Source organism: Epinephelus fuscoguttatus, linkage group LG14 (assembly GCF_011397635.1).
Source record: "Epinephelus fuscoguttatus linkage group LG14, E.fuscoguttatus.final_Chr_v1".
Classification (NCBI taxonomy): domain Eukaryota; kingdom Metazoa; phylum Chordata; class Actinopteri; order Perciformes; family Serranidae; genus Epinephelus; species Epinephelus fuscoguttatus.
This window is the reverse complement of record NC_064765.1, coordinates 24,392,885-24,413,140: the sequence shown is the minus strand read 5'-3', so window position 1 is coordinate 24,413,140 and position 20,256 is coordinate 24,392,885. Positions and strand designations below refer to the sequence as shown.

The 20,256-nt window shown below is 42.2% G+C and overlaps 1 protein-coding gene across 12 annotated transcripts in view; it reads left to right on the top strand.

The window, feature by feature from the left end:
* Positions 1–20,256, top strand: part of LOC125900452 (ryanodine receptor 3-like) — a 157,059-nt gene that overhangs the window by 112,919 nt on the left and 23,884 nt on the right. For 4 of the 12 annotated variants that reach the window (XM_049595447.1, XM_049595450.1, XM_049595445.1 and 1 more), the window contains 28 exons: positions 1,108–1,170; positions 1,369–1,444; positions 1,714–1,837; positions 1,966–2,081; positions 2,173–2,240; positions 2,347–2,468; positions 2,635–2,684; positions 4,330–4,390; positions 5,276–5,514; positions 5,725–5,806; positions 5,896–6,026; positions 6,146–6,469; positions 7,336–7,576; positions 7,666–7,753; positions 7,851–7,943; positions 9,286–9,300; positions 10,188–10,358; positions 10,462–10,521; positions 10,616–10,750; positions 12,518–12,630; positions 13,405–13,504; positions 17,278–17,387; positions 17,695–17,746; positions 17,824–17,877; positions 17,973–18,072; positions 18,162–18,241; positions 18,321–18,397; positions 19,494–19,567. In XM_049595447.1, coding sequence (XP_049451404.1) covers positions 1,108–1,170; positions 1,369–1,444; positions 1,714–1,837; positions 1,966–2,081; positions 2,173–2,240; positions 2,347–2,468; positions 2,635–2,684; positions 4,330–4,390; positions 5,276–5,514; positions 5,725–5,806; positions 5,896–6,026; positions 6,146–6,469; positions 7,336–7,576; positions 7,666–7,753; positions 7,851–7,943; positions 9,286–9,300; positions 10,188–10,358; positions 10,462–10,521; positions 10,616–10,750; positions 12,518–12,630; positions 13,405–13,504; positions 17,278–17,387; positions 17,695–17,746; positions 17,824–17,877; positions 17,973–18,072; positions 18,162–18,241; positions 18,321–18,397; positions 19,494–19,567 — 3,019 coding nt within the window. Of the gene's footprint in view, positions 1–1,107; positions 1,171–1,368; positions 1,445–1,713; positions 1,838–1,965; positions 2,082–2,172; positions 2,241–2,346; positions 2,469–2,634; positions 2,685–4,329; positions 4,391–5,275; positions 5,515–5,724; positions 5,807–5,895; positions 6,027–6,145; positions 6,470–7,335; positions 7,577–7,665; positions 7,754–7,850; positions 7,944–9,285; positions 9,301–10,187; positions 10,359–10,461; positions 10,522–10,615; positions 10,751–12,517; positions 12,631–13,404; positions 13,505–15,092; positions 15,190–17,277; positions 17,388–17,694; positions 17,747–17,823; positions 17,878–17,972; positions 18,073–18,161; positions 18,242–18,320; positions 18,398–19,493; positions 19,568–20,256 lie in introns of all 12 variants that reach the window. The other 8 variants (XM_049595456.1, XM_049595453.1, XM_049595449.1 and 5 more) reach the window with 3 other exon arrangements.

Here is a 20,256-nt window from a genome sequence, read left to right as displayed (position 1 = left end):
CAGCAAAACTATATCAGTTCACTCCCATAATCAATAATCTATATTTTTCCTCTTAGCTGTAGTGCTATTTATCAGTCTAGATTGATTTGGTGTGAGTTGTTGAAGATATCAGCCTTAGAGATGTCTGCCTTCTCTCAAATATAATGGAACTAGATGGCATCTGGCTTGTGGGGCTCAAAATGCCAAAGGAAAAAAAAAAAAAATCCACAGACCTTGCTGTGAGCAGTTTCATGTAGGAACTATTTTCTTTTACACTGAAGCACACCTGCCAACCGGATCACTGCACAGAAGGAAGCGTGCATCTACTGCTAGCTCACTTAACACCACTGAGCTAGCTTATATTTCAGCTCAGCCGAGGATGATGCCATTGATATTTGCATCTTGCGCTCTCATGAGCCTGAGCCTTCGGTGCATGAGTAGATGCAAGCTGTCTTCTGTGCAGTAATTCTGTTGAGGTGTAGTTCCATAGAAAGAAAGTAGCTCCTAAATAAAACTGCCACAACAAGGTCTGTGGATTATCTTTAGTAAGTGGGTCATGATTTCTGCAAAGAGACATTGCTGTTGAGTTTTTCGAATTTATTTTTTGGTGCTTTGAGCACCACATGCTGAGTGCCATATAGTTTCATAATTTTCAAGAAAAGGCAGACATCTCTATGACCCATATCTCAAACACTCTGTAACACACACAGAAACAATCTGGACTGCTAGATAGCACTACTATTTTTGATTTTGGGGTGAACTGTCCCTTTTAAGACAAACATGTAGATGTGTTTTGTTTTTGTTTTTAATCATAATAATTCCTGTTTTTAGCTGAGTTGATCTCTGCCCCAGGCTTACAGCTGATATCAGTTCACATTCTCTTACTGTTAGGACAGTACCACTTGTCAGCAGTTACTGTATGCAGTTGTAAACATTCAGATCTGGCAGTTATTTACCGTGGAAACAAAGCTGATTCTGCTGCTAATCTCCCAGCATAATAGACTCAAAGCCTAAAGACACAGAATAATCCTTTAACAAATGCTAAATCTTGTGTTATCAAACTGTTGATTCATAACTAATAGCATACGTTGTCTCACTGTAAATCTGCACTTTTTTGAACACTTCCAGGCAAATGGCTTCAATCCAAGCCCAATAGACACAAGTAACGTGGTTCTCTCCAGAGAATTGCAGGTAAGTGACCTCACTTCTGTTTTGTCAGGTTTTTCGTTTTTTTTTTTTTTGTTTGTTTTGTTTTTTTTGTTTTTTTTTTTACATCAAACTACCTTTCAGTCTGAATACGAGATGAAGAGCTGTATTTCCTGAATGTGAATGAGTAACGTAGGCGGGACATGCTCCTTACCGAGATGCATCTTTTGTCTTTGGTCCAAGGGGATGGTGGAGGTGGTGGCTGAAAATTACCATAACATCTGGGCCAAGAAGAAGAAGAGTGAGCTTGGAAGCAGAGGTGATTTGCACATGAAGTCAGTCATAGGCACATATTACACACAGATACCTGTAAAACAGCGAGGACGAGATGTGTGGGTGGATGTAAAGTGCCACTGGCTTGTTGTGGTGTTAATATGTGCCTCTGAGCATATGTGTGTGTCCTGCTTGCCGGTCTTTGACTAAATAGGTTCAGCTGAGTGGTGCATCCACTTCATGTCACCATCTGTTTTACACGGACACACAGTGGCCGATAAAGTCTTATTTACACTGGACTGCCTTTGGTTTCAGGCGGGGGAACGCACCCTCTGCTGGTGCCCTACGACACGCTGACAGCCAAGGAGAAGGCCAGAGATCGGGAGAAGGCTCAGGAGCTTTTTCGCTTCCTGCAGATCAATGGCTACAGCATCACAAGGTCAACAATTTCAAGATGTCGGTTCTACATTAGCATGTTGATATCCTACAGAAACTTAACACTGCTCAATAAATTTCCATTTGATAGTTAAAGAGTTGATTTCTAGCTCATATCTTATTGTGTTGCAGAGGTTTGAAGGACTTAGAGCAGGACTCTTCCTCCATGGAGAAGAGGTTTGCCTATAGGTTCCTCAAGAAGCTGCTAAAGTATGTCGACTCAGCTCAGGAGTTCATCGCTCACTTGGGTATGGTGATATTACATACGACCTAACTACAAGAGACTTAAAGTGGTCTTGTTACTCACTATTAAAGATGCATTTTTTGCTCTCAATCCAGAGGCCATGGCTGCCAGTGGCAAAACAGACAGGTCTCCTCACGAACAAGAAATCAAGTTTTTTGCCAAAGTAAGAATGTGATGTAAATACAGCTACTGCATATATGTAGATAACTCTTTTAAATTAAATTCCAACAACCTGATGTGATCTCGTCTTTATCAATATCCTCCTTCAGGTTCTCCTTCCTCTCATCGACCAGTACTTCAAGAACCACTCTCTCTACTTCCTCTCCTCCCCCAATAAGAACCTGAGCAGCAGCGGTTATGCCTCCAACAAGGAGAAGGAGATGGTCACCAGGTATAAAGCATTCAGTTTCAGCAACATGGCGTGACAGTAATTCTTTACTATTCTTTATTAAAAATCTTAAACTCCTATAATCTTAATCACTGATCTCTTTCTCTAAGAATTTACTTATTGTAACTGTCTGATTTCCTTTCTTCCTTTCTGTCTGTCACACCTCCAGCCTGTTTTGTAAACTGGCAGCTCTTGTCAGACATAGGATTTCTCTCTTTGGTAAGATGATGAATAGTGACTGGTCAGCAATGTGTGTGTGTGTGTGTGTGTGTGTGTGTGCATGTGAGTATGTGTTGTAAAAATCAGTGCTTTAAGGTCTTAAAGGGCCAGTGTTGTAGGACATAGTGGCATCTAGTGGTGAGGTTGCAGATTGCAGTCAACTGAATGCCCCCAACACCACCACCCTTCCTTTTCCAAGCGTGTAGAGAACCTATGATGGCCTTCACTTCAACCTTAAAACATAAAAGACTGTATCTAGAGCTGGTTTTTGGTTTGTCTGTTTTGGGCTACTTTAGAAACATGGTGGTGGAACATGGCGTGCTCCTTGAAAAAAGACCTGCTCCCTATGTAAGACAGGCACATACTAAGCTAACAAAAACCATAGCCTTTAACATAAATGGATGTAGCCACTGTGTTGTCACCTGTTGGTTTGTGGACTCCTGTTTTGAAGCCTGTAGTTTGGCATTTTGGCTGTTGCCATCTTGGTTTTTTGGAGCCAAAAGTGACCATATTGGGACAAGAGGGTGGAGCTGTGGAGGAGTGAGATCTGGCTCATAGATTGTGATGGCGCTGAGCAGACAGCCTGTCACTCAAAGCAGCCACGTTCTTGGATATGCATAACTTTAAACCTTAGTAAAAATGTAAATTTGTGAGTTATATAAAAATTGAACCCCCGCACAGTTGTCATGAATGTTGAATTTAGCTATAGCAATCAAAAACATTTTTTGTACCAGGCTGTAAACATGTTTTTTCTGCTGTAAAGTCAGGCATTTTAACGTGGGGATATATGGGGATTGACTCGCTCATTGAGCCAGCCTCAAGCGGCCATTCAAGGAACTGCAGTTTTTGGCACTTCCAAGTTGGCTTCAATTTTTATTTTTATTATATTCAGCTTCTGCCAATAGATCCCCCTAAATCCTACACACTGGACCTTTAAGATGGTTCTTGGAAACGCATTTTTGTTTCTCGTGAACTTATGTAGTTGTGAGTCCAAAGCAAACCTAAAAGCTTTGTGGTTAACATGTTAACGTATAAGATACCAAATATTGCAGCATTTTACTGTAAAACTGTGCTTTTATTACTGATATATTAAACAAACAAGGTATAACATGGTAACTGTTGAGCTTTAGAGGCTTCTGTAGCTGACTTTCTTACTGTTGGACAGAGCCAGGCTGCCCTGTTGCTTCACATTTATTGTAGAGATGGAAAAGTGGTTTCCATCTTCTCATCTAACTCTTGATAAAGCAAATGCTTATAATGCATATTTCCAAACATTTTAAACAGAAACTTGAGACCCTACTACCGAAATGATGATCGATTATTTAGATTTTTGAGGCTCTGATATTTGAACCAATGAACTAAATGACTAAATTCAATACTTTAACTGTGCCTTTAACCACACTGGATATCCCACATCCACCTGAAGTTGTAACTAGATATTGATCTACTAACCTTACCACATCTAATTGAACCCTTGGCCCATCCATTTGATTGGTACACACACAGACATGAACTCACTGTGGCCATGAGGGGCTCAGTTCAGGTGCAGAAAGTCCCTTAAACATGGATGACAGTGTGTGTGTGTGTGTGTGTGTGTGTGTGTGTGTGTTCATGTCAAACTGAAGTCGTTTGTGTTATCTTGTAGGGAGCGACTCCACCACCATCGTCAGCTGTCTGCACATCCTGGCACACACCTTGGACACCAGGTGAGCGCAAATCCGGCAGCACTCAGCCGTCACAGGGAGTCTGGCACCTCTGAGTGTTCTTGGTGAAATGAAAAGAAAAAGTTTGACACTGACTATATAAACATTGATTGTTTAAGACACAAATTAAGTTTCCCCTTTACACTGACGTCGAATCTTTCCTCTGTAGGTCCCTCAAGAGGAGCATATTCCTCATGAACATTTTCTTTGAAACAGTTATTACCACGGTGTCTCATGGGAGGCGCTGGCATTAACAAAGAGCGTCCTCTGGCATTTAAATAAGCAAAACAAATTTCATACGGCACATGTTGCCCAAGGCTTATAGTGTTCTTTAGAGACAGTGTACTGTTTGTTAATGCAGCTCACACATACATAATGAGGCTAAATGAGCAATGTATTATTGTGTCTTGTTTGTGCTGGAGAGCTACAGCTGATGCCCACAGACGCTGTCTTTCATTTCTCCTTCCTAGTGGGACACATCAAGGCTTAACAATGGGTAATTCATTTAGCTATGTTATGAACTGTGAAATGCTGAAAATGGACGGACTAATCATATTAATGCGTTGTGCTTTTTCAGAGTGTTACACAGTATGTCCACAACATTGGCAAACTCACCTTGGATTTAAATATTCACCTAATTCATTTCATAAATCATTGATGTTTCGGTGTAAGGGCGGTCAGGTTGATACTCACGTCTCATATTTCATGACTAAAACCTTCACAGACTGCGAGAGTGAAGTAATTGCACATGTGACCGTGTCCTACTGTGGGTAAACAGTGTTCTCCTTTGCATACCGAGGGGTATCCAGCGGTTTATTATAGCCCTGCCCTTGCGTATCTCCTCATTTGACTTCACTCGTTTATCACGGCTCCCTCTCACTCCAACAGGACGGTGATGAAGTCGGGCTCGGAGCTGGTGAGGGTTGGGCTGAGGACGTTCTTCGAGAACGCCGCAGAGGACCTGGAGAAGACATTTGAGAACCTGAAGCTGGGAAAGTTCACTCACTCTCGCTCCCAGATGAAAGGGGTGTCGCAGAATATCAACTACACCACCGTAGCACTGCTCCCCATCTTAACCGCTCTGTTTGAACACATCACTCAACACCACTTTGGAGTCGACCTGCTCTGTGAGTCATGACAGCACAGGAATGATCAAACGTATTTTGGAGCAGCTGTTAAAAAACTGGAGTCAACGTCAAGTTAATTGTTTTACAGTGCTTCTGACATCCTGACACCATCATAGCTATCGCTCACTTGTACAAAAGTACAGTGAAGTTCATCCTATAAATATAAATAATCATGATAATAAGCAACTCTTCATTTTCTGTATTTTCCAGTGGATGATGTCCAGGTGTCCTGCTATCGCATCCTGACCAGTCTGTATGCACTGGGTACCGGGAAAAACATCTATGTAGAAAGGTATCTCAGCTTCCACACCGTGTCAAAACCTCAGTCGCCTATATTCAGTGCAGCTTTCAACCAACTCTCATCCTCTCTGTGTCCCTCAGACAGCTACCAGCTCTCGGTCAGTGTCTGGCCACGCTGGCTGGGACCATGCCTGTGGCCTTCCTGGAGCCGATGCTCAACACGTACAACCCATGCTCCGTCTTTAACACCAAGAGTGCCAGAGAACGAGCCAGTGAGTCATATAAGGGATACAGTAGGAAGTGTCGGGGTCCTGCATCATCCTGTCAGGGCTTAATTTTGCAATGACCGTTTTTGTGGTAATCATGTGTAAATCCCATGTGGTCTTTTCAGTCCTAGGCATACCAGACTCAGTCGAGGAGATGTGTCCCGGGATGCCGCGGCTGGACGGTCTGATGAAGGACATCAACGACATGGCCGAGTCTGGGGCGCGGTACACGGAGATGCCCCACGTTATCGAGGTGGTGCTGCCCATGCTGTGTAACTATCTGTCCTACTGGTGGGAGAGGGGGCCTGAGAACCAGCCAGCCAGCGGGGGCAGCGTCTGCTGCACCACCGTCACCTCAGAGAACCTCAGCCTCATTCTTGGCAACATCCTCAAGATCCTCAACAACAACCTGGGCATCGATGAGGCCTCCTGGATGAAGAGGATTGCAGGTGGGTAGAGTTGTTGTAGGATCTCAAAGGAATCCTGCATGATCCATAAGACCTGCAGAATGACTAATCTAATGTTGGCTCCCATTGGCCATTCAGCGTTGTAAGCATAGCTGTCTGCTGCTCATGCTAACTACCATTGTCTTTTATTCAAAAATGAAGTTGTTGCCACTATTATATTCTCAAGCGCTTTTAACTTTTATCAGACATTTTATTAATAATATTTTGGTGATTTTATGAATAATATTTCAGATATTTTATTAATATTTTTTTAGACATTTTATGTATTTTTTCCGGACATTTCATTAATATTATTATATTATATTATTATTATCAACATTTTGGGACATTTTATTAATAATATTTTGGACATTTTATTAATTTGTTTTTCAGATATTTTATTATTATTAGTCGGACAATTTTTTAATAATATTTCAGACATTTTATTAATCATTTTTGGGGCATTTAATTAATATTTGTTGGACATTTTATGAATAATATTTTGCACATTTTATGTATTTTTTTTGGACAGTTTATGAATATTTGTTAGACACTTTATTGATCTTTGTCGGACATTTTATTAATATTTTTCAGACATTTTATTTATAATTTTTCAGACATTTTATTAATATTTGTCAGACAGTTAAAATAATGTTTTGAAAATCCAAGGTCTTATTGTCATAATAAAAAATAATTACAATTTGGAATTTTAGTCAATGGAAAATGTTCATGGTTGAATTGCTAATATGGTAAACTGTTGTGGGGAAAAGTTTTAAAATTATATAGCAGCTTTGAGATATACCTAAACATTTAAAATAAAAGTGAACAACTGTGGGGAAGTAACATTTCTTGTCTCTTCCATTGATCAGTCTACGTGCAACCCATCATCGGCAAGGCCCGTGCAGACTTGCTGAAGAGCCACTTCCTGCCTACACTGGAGAAGCTGAAGAAGAAGACGGTGAAGGTGGTGTCCGAGGAGGAGCTGCTGAAGGCAGACAGTAAGGGAGACACCCAGGAGGCCGAGCTGCTCATCCTGGACGAGTTTGCCGTTCTCTGCAGAGACCTGTACGCCTTCTACCCCATGCTTATCCGCTATGTGGACAACAACAGGTGAGCTCACTGAGTAGAGGATGATGAAGTTGTTTTGGCCTGCATAAAAAAAAACAGAGGCGTGTATTAATATCTCCCTTTTGCTGCAGGTCGAGGTGGCTGAAAGAACCAGACGCTGACTCCAATGAGCTCTTCAGAATGGTGGCTGAGATATTTATCCTCTGGTGCAAGTCACACGTAAGTTCTCTCACCTCTGTACATGTGTAGCTGCACACACAAGACATCCTTTATGAACTATAACACTGATCTTTCTTTGATATTTATCTTTCTCCAGAATTTCAAAAGAGAAGAGCAGAACTTTGTGGTCCAGAATGAAATCAACAACCTTTCCTTCTTGACTGGAGATAGTAAAACCAAGATGGCTAAGGTAGGGTTTGTATTTTCCCTCCTCCTCTCAGCACTGTCAGCTTTATTTCCTCGTTCAGCAGCAGATTAAAACCTTTTAAGTTGTGAATAGTGGCACCTTGACCCAGTGAGCGTGTGTGAGAAAGCTGAAAAAGATCCAGAAATAATAATGCCACCACCTTTGTGTATGGTAAAGAGAGATCAGAACTCTTAATGTGGGTTTTTATTAGGTAGTTATTCATAGTCAGTGTGTTACATACAGTAGATGGCGGTTGGAAGCTAAGCAATGTACTGCTGTGGGCAGGGTTGGCAACAAAATGTATTTTAGCCACATGAACAAATGAATATCAGTTTAAGTGTACGCTATATTTAGAATATTTTTTATTCTTTTACCTTGCCGTCAAACAGCCATTTCTGATTGGGAACTAGCTGTTATATCACTCTCTTTAAAGCCAAACTCCATTGAGAAAAACAGGAATTTACCATTGCTGAGCAAGGGAGCTCCCGGTCTACCGCTGCCTTAATCAGTTTGTTTGTTTGTATTATAATGCGACTTTGGCGTTGAAAAGGGTTAGTTCAGATTCACCAAAGCCACACGATAGCACTGACTAACTCACCAATCGAGGCAGCAGTAGACCAGCGGCTCCTGTGTTCAGCAAGCTATAATTACTGTTTTTTTAAATGGAGTCTTGTGGCATTGACAAGAGCATAGATGGGGAACTGAAGCTGTTTATGACTCTGCAACAAGGTAAAGCGATGCAAGTATTCTGAATATAGCGTACAATAAACTGATAGTGACGTTTTTAGGTGGCTAAAATATGTTTGGCTGCCTTCGTCCATAACTGTACATTGCGTAGCATTAATCCTCAGACTTCTCCAAACTGAGCACACAGGCCACCACTAACAGACTATGGATAGGTATCTCATACAACCCCACTTCAAAAAATCTGCACTACTCCTTTAACATGTAAAATGCCCAGGACAATCTCAGAGGAACTATGTGCACACATGTGACAAACAAGACCCCCGCTTGCATCAAACATATGAACGAGAGGAGTAGATAACCTCTTAGTTAATGGCAACACTCACACTGTGTGTATGTGTGTGCGTGTTTGAATTTCTGCATGCATGCTTCTTACAGCAGATGACGGAAACTAACATTCATACCTTCAGCCCTCTTCAGCTTTACAGGGGTTAGAACATTTCATTTCTTGTCTGCCTGGTTTAGCTGTTTAAAGGCAAACAAATGGTTTTCATTGCAGTGCATGTGAGGACTGTGCGCCTCCATTAATTGCTCTCTCATCCTTTTTTTCTTCTATCTGCCTTTCTCTCTCTCTCTCTCTCTCTCTCTCTGTCTCAAACAGTCCTTTAAGGAGAAGGTAGAGTGACGCAGTGCATGTGCTGTTTACCCGCCAGCTTATTGGCTTATACGCTGCCGTCGCCTAGCAGAAAAGCCAATAGCTTGTGCCGCTGTGCTATATAGTCTGTAGTGTAGATACGGTATATATTCTGTCACCTGATTATTTGTGGTCTCCATTCATCACCATGTGTGACATGGTAACTTTGCTCATTCCTCATTGCCTCAAGGGCGGAACACATCTCATCAGGAGTAATGACGCCCAGCCCTTCTGTAGAAACTCATATGATCACACACCACTGTTGTGTTGGCAGTTGATGGATTGTGGTACCCCGGTGTGTTTGGCCAGTAATTACTGCAAGCTATATTATGTTGTAGCTGATGTTTGATAAGACTGTGTGTGTGTGTGTGTGTGTGTGTGTGTGTATCTGTGTTTTATATATAGTATATATCTGTATATTAATATGGAAATTAGTGTTTTCACTAAGCCAGCTGCTTCAATTTGGCACAAAAAGTGCAGTTTTCTTTCACTAGTAACATCTTGCTGTTCCAACAGCTTTGCTTTAGCAGCTCTGCTTTTCAGCTGAGGTGTGAAACTTCTTAATGCCTCAGTGGCACAGATTCAGTCTGGTCACAGATTTTGCCAGGCCTGAAAAAATAAATGCCTCAGTTGCCTCTGGCTTTTGTTCAAATACAGTGGGAGTGCTCCTGCTGTGCAATAAGCTCCAATAATATGCTGTTAAGGTATCAGTTTAAATGTTGAAAGCAAGTGCTTTAGTGCAACATTAATCTCAGCAAAATGGGAAAACAGTAGGTATTATGTTAAAAGCCCAGCTTATTAAGCCGCCATTACTTTTTATGCTCACCACTTTGTGTTGTCTGAGGTTAATGCCGTGGTCTTTTTTCCAGTCGGGAGGGCAAGACCAGGAGAGGAAACACAAAAAAAGGCGTGGTGAGTTCTACTCCATCCAGACCTCTCTGATTGTGGCCGCTCTGAAGAAGATGCTGCCAATCGGCCTCAACATGTGTACACCAGGAGACCAGGAGCTCATCTCTCTGGCCAAGACTCGCTACCTCCTGGTGAGACAACTTTTATGTGACCAAGCACTGGCCACACATTTGACACAGGTCTCTTCTCAATAATAAAGCTTCACACATCTATATTGATGCTTTTGTTCATCAGAGAGACACAGACGAAGAGGTCAAAGATCATATTCGGCAGAATCTGCATCTTCGAGAAAAGGTGAGCACGTCGAGATCAGTATCATGACTGTAAGAGGTTATCAGCTTCTGAAGACTGTTTTTATATCACATCTTTCTTTGTAACTCACTCTCAGTCAGAGGACCCTGCAGTGAGGTGGCAGCTAAACCTGTACAAGGACATAGCAATGAGAAGCGAGGGGCCTCCCGACCCTGACAGGGTGGTGGACCGTATTCAGAGAATCTCTGCTGCTGTCTTCAACCTGGAGCAGGTCAGGCTCAAGCATTTACACGTTCTTAAGCATATTATGAGCTGGTAATGACACCTGGGGGCTTGTTATTTCATTAAACAATTGTGAAGGTGCAGGGTCACCAATCGTACAGCTAATGACACGTCAGATATGCTGCCGGTGATTTATATTTTAGGGCAGAGTCCTGCATGGAACTAATTTTCAAGACCTGAACCAGAACAGGATCCCGACCAAAAACGACAAATCCATGCGCTGTTCAAATAATTTGGTTAGGCAACCAATTAAAGTGATCGTTGTGAGACATTTCACACATGTGAAACTAAGAGATTCGATTTTAAAACAAAGGTATTTCAGGAAATACAACTTTAACAAATTTTTTTTTTGCTTATTGTCATAATATTGACAATAACGGTTAACACGCCTGTCAGTAATGCACCTGATTGAAGCAGCTCTCATACTTCAGCTGGTACAGACGGCAGAGCCAACACACAGAGTCAGCAGTCAGAAGATCAAATTGTTCAAAACAATAAATTATATTATTATTGTTCTCATTTTATTTCCATGTATGACACAGTAATTAGTTTTGACATGAATGAAACTGTATGGAATTATGGTTTAATTAGAGATTACGGTTGCCATCCATGAATATTGCTATAGCTTCATATACACATTAATATCATGAAAAAGGAAAGGCGCTTCCTCATAAGTGGAAGCAGTGCTTTTGGGTGCCACAGTTGGCCAGTACCACCTGTAGTACTGGCCCATCTGTTCATTTAAGTTTCATGCTTTGTATAGGCTGTCTTTGTATAGGGCTGCCAAGAACATTGAATACACCTTTGTTGCACAAGCGCAAACATTAATACACACACAAAACATGACGGCCTATAATATATGTAATATAATAATAATATATAATATAGAACTGGTGTGTTCTGTTTTTTCACTCAGAGCCGTACCTGGAAATTAAATTTTGACCAAAAAAACAACCGTCAATCAACTTTTTTATTATCTGCCGGTGCCTGACTGGATGCGGGACTTTAAGGGTCCTTGGAGAACTGTTGCGAAATATGGACAAGTTCATCCACTAGTCAGGCCCAGGGATCTCAACAATGGCATGCACCAAAAAATACACAGACAATTTCTACAGTCAGGCATCCACCCTATATCCCGTCTCCAAAAAGTTTGTAAGCATAGGTCAAAGTTTCTCCCGTCAAGTCTGTGTTTATAGATCACAACTTTTCAGTAGGAAATGGCATACGCCTCTTTCAGGCCTTGTTTTGTGCGTATGCAATGTTTATAAATGAGAGCCCTGGACATCTGCATAGGATATAGTGACCTCCACACTCCCCACTCCATTCATCACTGCACATAGTGAAAGCTCCAGGCATTTACAGCCTCGTGTATACAGTATATTGTCGGATCACAAAACAACCTTGAACCATATCTTTTCCTTGTGCACTTTGATTGATACAGCCACAAAAAAAAGCATAAAGCATTGCACCCTTTGCTTTTTACTTGGTTTGACGTGGGTGAGGAAACACAAATTGCAGTAATCCTTGACAGAAAATTTGCACTGGGATGCTTGACTGCTTCTGACCCCCCTCTACTGCGCTTCTCTTTGCACTCAGTCACAGTCAGGTTCATGATGCATTACCAAAGAAATAGTAGCACTGAGGAAAAGTCTGATGAAAATGCCAATACTCAGAGATGAGTTTACCTGGGAGAGAATGGTATCCCAGTGTTGATTAATCGCATAATCCTTACACTGATTTCTTCTACTCCTATCAGGTGGAGCAGCCATTGAGGTCTAAGAAATGTGTATGGCAGAAGTTGCTGTCCAAGCAGAGGAAGCGAGCGGTTGTGGCGTGCTTCCGCATGGCTCCACTATATAATCTGCCAAGGTATGAGTGCATACATAACACCTACAGCCACTACATCTTTGCCAGAATGTTTTTACCCCAAAAACATGTTGAGCAGCCTCATTCGGAGGTAGCAAAGAGCTCCTGGTAGTACAACTAGTAAACAGGAAATGGTGTGGCAAGTGTTGTAACATCACCTTTATGTGTGTTTGCCAAACACCACCACACTCTCTTCTTCTTCTTCTTCTTCTTCTTCTTCTTCTTCTTCTTGTCTGACTCACAACCCTCATTTCTCTGTCTTCTTGGGTCCTGACCCTGCATTAATGCACAGCCTTCCTCCCTCCGTTTGTAGGACAAATGTCTGGCCCGCAGCTGTTATCAAGGAGTAGAAAAAAAAGGGACACTAGCAATTTCATGCCCTGCTGCTCTGTAACTCAATCACAGGAAGTCAGGCAGAGAGCTACAGTAGGGAGGAAAACAATTATGAGGCCCAACCTGGGGGTGGCCATCTTCAATATGTGCTGAGACGATGCTGCCCGCCTGCCTGACAGCATGACTCATTTATTCAAAGCCGCTGACAGTGAAATATGACACAGCATACCTAATAATTATTAGACAGTATTTACAATGCAGGCACAAATGTTTGTTTTTGTTTGGGTTAATAGATTTGTGTTTGAGGGCTGGATGTGAAGCGTCTGGATAATGTCGACTCTGCCGGAGTTTCACGCATTCAGATGTCATCTTTTCTCTTTGTCTCTCTGTTCAGCCTTTGTTGTCTCCTCAGTGTCACAACTCTATTGTACCTCATCCCCTCAGGCACAAAAATAATAATTACTTCCTGAAATCCTACCGACATATTTGGCTGGAGATAATGCATGAGAACACAGACTATGACAGTCTGCTCTCCATGCTGACGGTAACGTAGTGTTGATTCAATGTTGCTACTGTACCACCTTGCACACCTCTCCTAACTTCCCCTCGCCTTCCTGCAGGCACGGTCTGTGCAATAAATGTAACTCCCATTTGAATATTCCCACTGGTTTTTCCACTGGTCTGTATCTGTTCAAGGAATAGTTAGACATTTTGGGAGATATCCATAATTGCTTTTTCTGCTGAGAGTTACAGGAGAAGATTGAGACCACTCTCATATCTGTATGTTAAACAGAGCAATAGGCAATTAGCTTAGCTTAGCATAAAGACTGGTAGCAGGAAACAGCTAGCTTGGCTCTGTCAGAAGGTAAAAAAAACAAATCAGCCTAGCAACACCTCTAAGGGTTAGTAAAGACCCAATGCAAAACGAATTTTCACTTTGCGTCACTTCAGTGAATAAGGTTGCTGGAGTGTATTTTTGGAGTTACAGTTTTGCTAGGTAACTGGAGAAGGCAGCTAACGTTAGTGCTAACTTGGCTTGTAGGAAAGTGCAACCAATAGCTCTAATCAGGTAACAAATACATATTTTTAGCAGTCACCATGTAGTCCTATGGCTTTTGCTCACTTACGTGCCCTCTCTTCTTTTGTTCTGTCTGATAGCGGCAATGTCTCAGTGCCGATAGCCTTTTCCTTTGCAAGGTCATGCAAATTTTTAGGCCAAGTTGAAATGTTTCAACTTGCAAGGTTACGTATTTGCATCTATTCATGTTTATCACACCTCGTTTCCACTTGCATATGTGGCAACTGAATTGAAGAAAACAGCCTGTTAGCAGCCTGTTAGCTAAGCTAGCACACTGTCTTAGGGTCTCTCCGAAATCCACCACAAACGGTCAGTTTTTTTAATGTTATTGAGGCAAATTCTGGACCAAAGCATTACGTAGTGGAGGCACATCGGATATCACAGAGATTCCCATGGAAATGAATGGACTTCCGGGTGCCTCGTCTCCGTATCTAAGTGGAAACGAGGCATTAGCATTTTTGCACTGACCTCTTATGTAGCTAATCACACCATGTGAAAAATTAGCTTCAAGTTTGGTCTGACCACACCTTAGAGCTCACTAAATTTGTTTGTTTAGTCTGTACAAATGCAGATGAGCTTTAGAGTTGCTTAGGTGGATGTTTTATTTACTTTTGGACAGAGCCAGGCTAGCTGTTTCCACCTGCGTCCAATCACTATGCATTTCTAAGCTGATCCTCTCCTGGCATTAGCTTTTAGCACACAGATGTGAGAGTGGTATTAATATTCTCACTCTCATCAAGAAAGCAGTAAGCGAATTTCCTTAAATGTCAAACATTTCCATTAACTGTTGCTGATGTGCAGATATGTGGGTACTTAATATAATATAAAAGTCTAGATTTGCAATTTCCGCATGTGGATGTGACCAGACGAACAGAGAGCAGAGAGCATGTACGTCACATTTCTGTATTTAAAAGCAACAGTTTCCTTTGAGGTGACCAGTTGGATGAGCCAGTGTCCTAAACTAACCAGCATTAACCTCTCCTAAAGGGGTCTATCCCCGTCCTTTGCTCTGCTCCTACCTAACCCAGGCTAATCTCCTCTCGCCCTTCCTTAGGCATCGCTCTATTAACCTCTTCCTCCTGGCCTATCAGAGAATATGGATAGAAACAGAGGAGTACTCTTTTGAGGAGAAGCTAGTGCAGGATCTTGCAGTAAGTACTTGTGTCACCCCCCAGTGCCCTCTTATTGGTACCTGTGTGCTGCGGGGAGCTGAGCGTCGCGCCTCCAGCACCACTTTCCTTGTACTTGCGTCATTGTTTTAAGTGCCCCAGTTCCACCACGTACCACTGGGTCGCACTTAGTCATCCATTCGATGTTTTTCAACCAGACGTCCCATTTTTGGCAAGCATGACATCACCGCTGATGTCAGAGCCAGCTGATGTATTTCGACCACCGTGTCCCATCCAACATGGGTAAGAGAGCATCTATCCCGCCTCGATGCTTCAACTTACCTGTGAAATTTCTGAAAGTTGTGGTGTCTTTCTTAAATTTGTACACTCACAAAACATCACAGTCATGCATTGAATTTGTAAAGAAAACAGAGGGAAACCAGCATGTCCAGCAGCTGCTTTCTTTACAACTTCACAAAGTGCTTCAAAAATACTTTTGCACTTTGTAGCCCATGATAACCTACAGCATAATATGCAGAGATTGATTAAAACGCTTAAAGGATTTATAAAATAGAGTTTAATAAATTCAGTTTTCTGATCTGGGACAAGAGGCTATCATAAAGGCATGCTGGAACTCCACACACCCCACTGTGCCCTTGGGTGTAGTTTTTTTTCTTTTTCAATAATAAAATGAAGATAAAATTCAAATTAATACAACTTTTAAAAATCTAATCGTTTTTACATTATTGGAAATGGAAGCCACAGGGCACCACATAAGAAGTTAAGGGTGCGAGAGTTGAAGAACTTCGTGCTCCAGCCAACCAAGCACACATGTATGCATCAGCTCTGCAGAAAAAATAGTTCCAGTGTGTCTGCTATCGTGATCAGTCTCTAATCTTTTGTAAAATGATAGGAAGTCTTTGATAAAGTGTAAACTGGGCTCATGGAGAGTCATGCTTAACTCCATTCTCCTGCTATAACACTGCTGATCATCATCCACTGTGTGTGTGTGTGTGTGTGGCAATATTATGGATCCCACTGCTTTTCTTGGCAAGACACTTCATGTGAAGCATTCAAGCACAAGGATTTGCCAGGTGTTCATGCTCATGCAAGACAATGCAAGAGTGCTGATTTTGAGCACAGCTACCTCTCACCACGCCTATTATCACAAAACATCATATTTTATAAACTCTTCATATGTTTTACTTGTGAAGATCTGGGCTGGAGAGGCAGTCATACTGGGTGAGATGAGAGCCAGTGCCTCGCAAAGCAGGTTGGAGACTTTACATCCAGGGGTGTGGGAACACTTGTGGACAGCCAACAGCAGGCCCTCAGCCATGGGCACGGACCCTGCAGACTTCCTGCCCTCCTTCTGGTTCTCCTGCATGCTCTGTGGACCCTGGCTTGACTCTTGGCTGCCAGGCTCTGTCCCACAGCCTCTAAGCAGTCTCCAGCAAGCCCCAACGACCCAGGCTGTGCTCTGCTCCTCTGCCAGAGAACCAGAAATATCCCTTTTCCGTTTTGGTTCCCACACCTAATTCTGAACCCAGTTGGAAACCAAAAATATCAGGTTGTTCTTAACCTAAGGTGCAAACCATGATGACATTAGTGAGTCCTGATAAGAACCAGTTCAAGGACCAGAGCTAATTTGATGGAAAAGGGTGCGAGGCAGGCGAGGTTTGTGCTCACGGTTGAGGGCCCTCTGTCGGCTTTCCTCTAGTGTCCACATACTAGTGGGAGTGGAGAGGTGGACTTTGCCTTTTAATTTGGGGAGTTCATGCCCCTGTTCTTCAAATATTTGTTTGCTATGATTGGATGACAAGCGTTTTGCGCTCTAGAGCAGGACTTGCCAAGAAAAGCAGTAGGATCCATAATAATACTGGGTGTGCGTGTGTGTACCAGCATGTGTGTGGATGTGCCTGTCCATGCTCATGCTTTTAGTGTACTATCCGAATGCTGTCAATGTATCCTATCACTGTTTTTTCTGATACAACCTGATCCTCTGAAGGTAAGTGGTGTACAGTTAAATGACAGTTAAATGTCACTGTAACTACTGTTAATATGAAGTATTTAGTTGACACTGAGACGACATGCCTGAGCTGCAGTATTTACTCGTATGGGTTTGTCCAGAAAACGCAGCCCAAAGTGCAGGAGGAGGAAGAGGAGGTCGTCAGAAAGCAGCCAGACCCTCTTCACCAGCTCATTCTGCATTTCAGCCACAACGCTCTGACTGAGTGCAGGTGAATACACACTCGCTGTCACACACCTGGCCACCTGGCACCAACACACTCTGCTCCATCTGTGCTACATAATAGTTTTGGCTTGCCTCTGAGCTAATAAAGAGCTGCATTAAGCTAAATCATCACCATATATTAAAACTGGGACAAAAACACAAGCAGTTTTTTAGTATTCTCTGTAGTCCTGCCGTGCATATATTACAGTGGCTATAAATATAGCTGCTTAAACTTGCTTATTATTGTAAATATGAGGTGTGATTGGGTGCTACACATGGTCTAACCATCAGATGTTTATCTCCCTTTTTGGTAGTTCTTTGGAAGAGGATCCCTTGTATATTGCATATGCAGATATGATGGCAAAGGTAACTCATTCTCTATATTGCTTTTCCTGAAATGTGTGTGTAATTTCACAGCTTTGACATCCTGCTTTCTCTTTCAGAGTTGTGATGAAGGTGAAGAAGAAGATGAGGAAGGAAAAGAGAAAACATTTGAGGTGCTATTGACTTCTTAGGATTACTGCTCTCCATTTCACTTTGTTTTAAAACCATGTTCAGAAGTGGTGCTTTACTGTATCATCATTTCACACAGGAAAAGGAAATGGAGAAGCAGAAGATGCTGTACCAGCAGGCCAGACTACACGATCGAGGGGCAGCAGAGATGGTGCTTCAGATGATCAGTGCCAGCAAAGGTAGGAAGAGACACATTCATCTGTCTGCCTTCTTATAACTGCCGCCTTCTAGTGTCGCCACTGTGTGATGTGTGATTTGTGGTCATCAGGTCGACTTGGTGCTATTGTGACTTTCACCCTCAAACTAGGCATCTCCATCCTCAACGGGGGAAACATTCTGGTGCAGCAGGTACGCATCAGTCGACAATCTGTTTTGTTAACAGCATCTTCAGCATTAGCTAATCTGTTGTGCTTTTATCTTGATGCAGAAAATGTTGGACTACCTGAAGGAAAAAAGAGATGTCGGCTTTTTTAAAAGTTTGTCTGGACTGATGATGTCTTGCAGGTAATGCAGCCAGTCTTCACCACTTACCAGACACAAAACACCTGATTTCCTTTTTGTTTTATTTCTGAACTGCAATTTATAGGGGCAGTCAATGATTCAAATCCAGTTCCGTGATACTCATAGAGTATGTTATTTGATACCCATAATTTGAATGGAGCAGCATGTAGTAGAGCCCGTCGTACTCGTACTCGTACTCGTCATCCTCCGCTTATCCGGGTCCAGGTCGCAGGGATAGCTGCTCCTGCTGTGTTAGCTTGTGCTAACTGGGCAGACGTTGAACTGACCACTGGGATGAGAGTGGCTCCAGACATGGCAGCAACAGAAAGTTTGTTGATCCGACAGCGAGTCAGGATGGCCTGGAATCAGATCCCTGGTGCAAAAAGGATCAAATGCAGGCATCGTGGACTGGAGCAGTTTTGATGAGTGTTTTGAAGAAGAGAGGTCAATGCAGACTCGAATGTGTTTGGGGTAATGGTATTGAAGTATTGAGTACCGATACCCAGCCCTAGTGTTTATACGCAACCCCAGCTCTGTAAATTGGAAACAAACAACAACACAACACTATTCCAACCAATCAACAACAGGGGGGTGTTTGTGCTTGTGCATGGGACTGGGAAATGCCACTGATGTATAGAGAGAGAAAGGCAGTGGGAGCCAGAGGGGCGCTTCAATTGGGGCACTGACGGGAGGGGCGTATTTGTTTGGGTGTTGCGTTTAAATATCAACAATCTTTCTTCAGAATTGCAGCTTCCACCTTTAAAGGTCAATGACTAGTCACAGGAAGTACTGCTGAGCAAGTTGTCTTCTGTGGCTCTGGTGGAGCTTTGTCAAGGCTGACACACAATGAACAAACACAAACCTCTTTAACAAACAGATGTTTTTGAACTACTGACCTTTATATATTGACCTATATTGGGGACTAAAAGTCAACTGTTATTATTATTGCCAACTGTTTTTGGACCATTACATGTAGAAGTGTGAGTGCAGTGCTAAATTGCTGGAGTGTCCATTTAAGGTACATGTTGCAGATATACAGAATACAGAATACAGAAATGAAATGTATCATAACTTAAGCTTTGTATTTTGTCTCTTACAGTGTTTTGGACTTAAATGCATTTGAAAGGCAAAATAAAGCTGAAGGTTTGGGGATGGTTACTGAAGAAGGATCAAGTAAGTGAGGATAACAAACATGGTAAACGTTTCAGAGACCGTTCTAGTCGTTGATTTACCAACAATATGAGCGACTGATTTCTCTTACATCATAAGACTTTTAATCATGCTGATGCAATATATTTATGGCCTTAATGTGCTACTGAATAAGAAGCTTACAAGTCAATATCTGTGGCACAGAATGATTTTATGCTTTGTGTATAGACAGAACCTCAATACTAAGAGTTCAGCAGTTTATGTGCTACACTGTGTTGCTGCTAAATGCTGATCTACTGCAGATCTGAGAGTATCTTTGCAAACTGACAATAAAACAGAGCTTATGAAATTTATAGATTTATTTGTGCAGCGGATGGACCCTTTCTCTTTAGCAACACTAAAAGCTTTCAGCCATTCAGTGTTTTAGATGTGGCCCAAACCACGGTGCACGCTATCAGAGATACCACCGAGGACCCATGTAGAAATCGTATTGTGGCATGTTGTGTCTCATTCATGGCGTTACCGTCCTTTAGTCAGGCTTGTAATGGGCTGCAAGATGAATGACGCAGCGTTAGCTTGACGAAACATCTGCTCTTTAGTTTGCTGTTGCGCGAGCCCATCTTCATGTCACGTGCGTCTCTTGTGTGTCATGTTGTTGGTCATCATCATGCAGGTAAACCTGTGCTACTGTATGTCTAAGTCCTGTCTGGGCC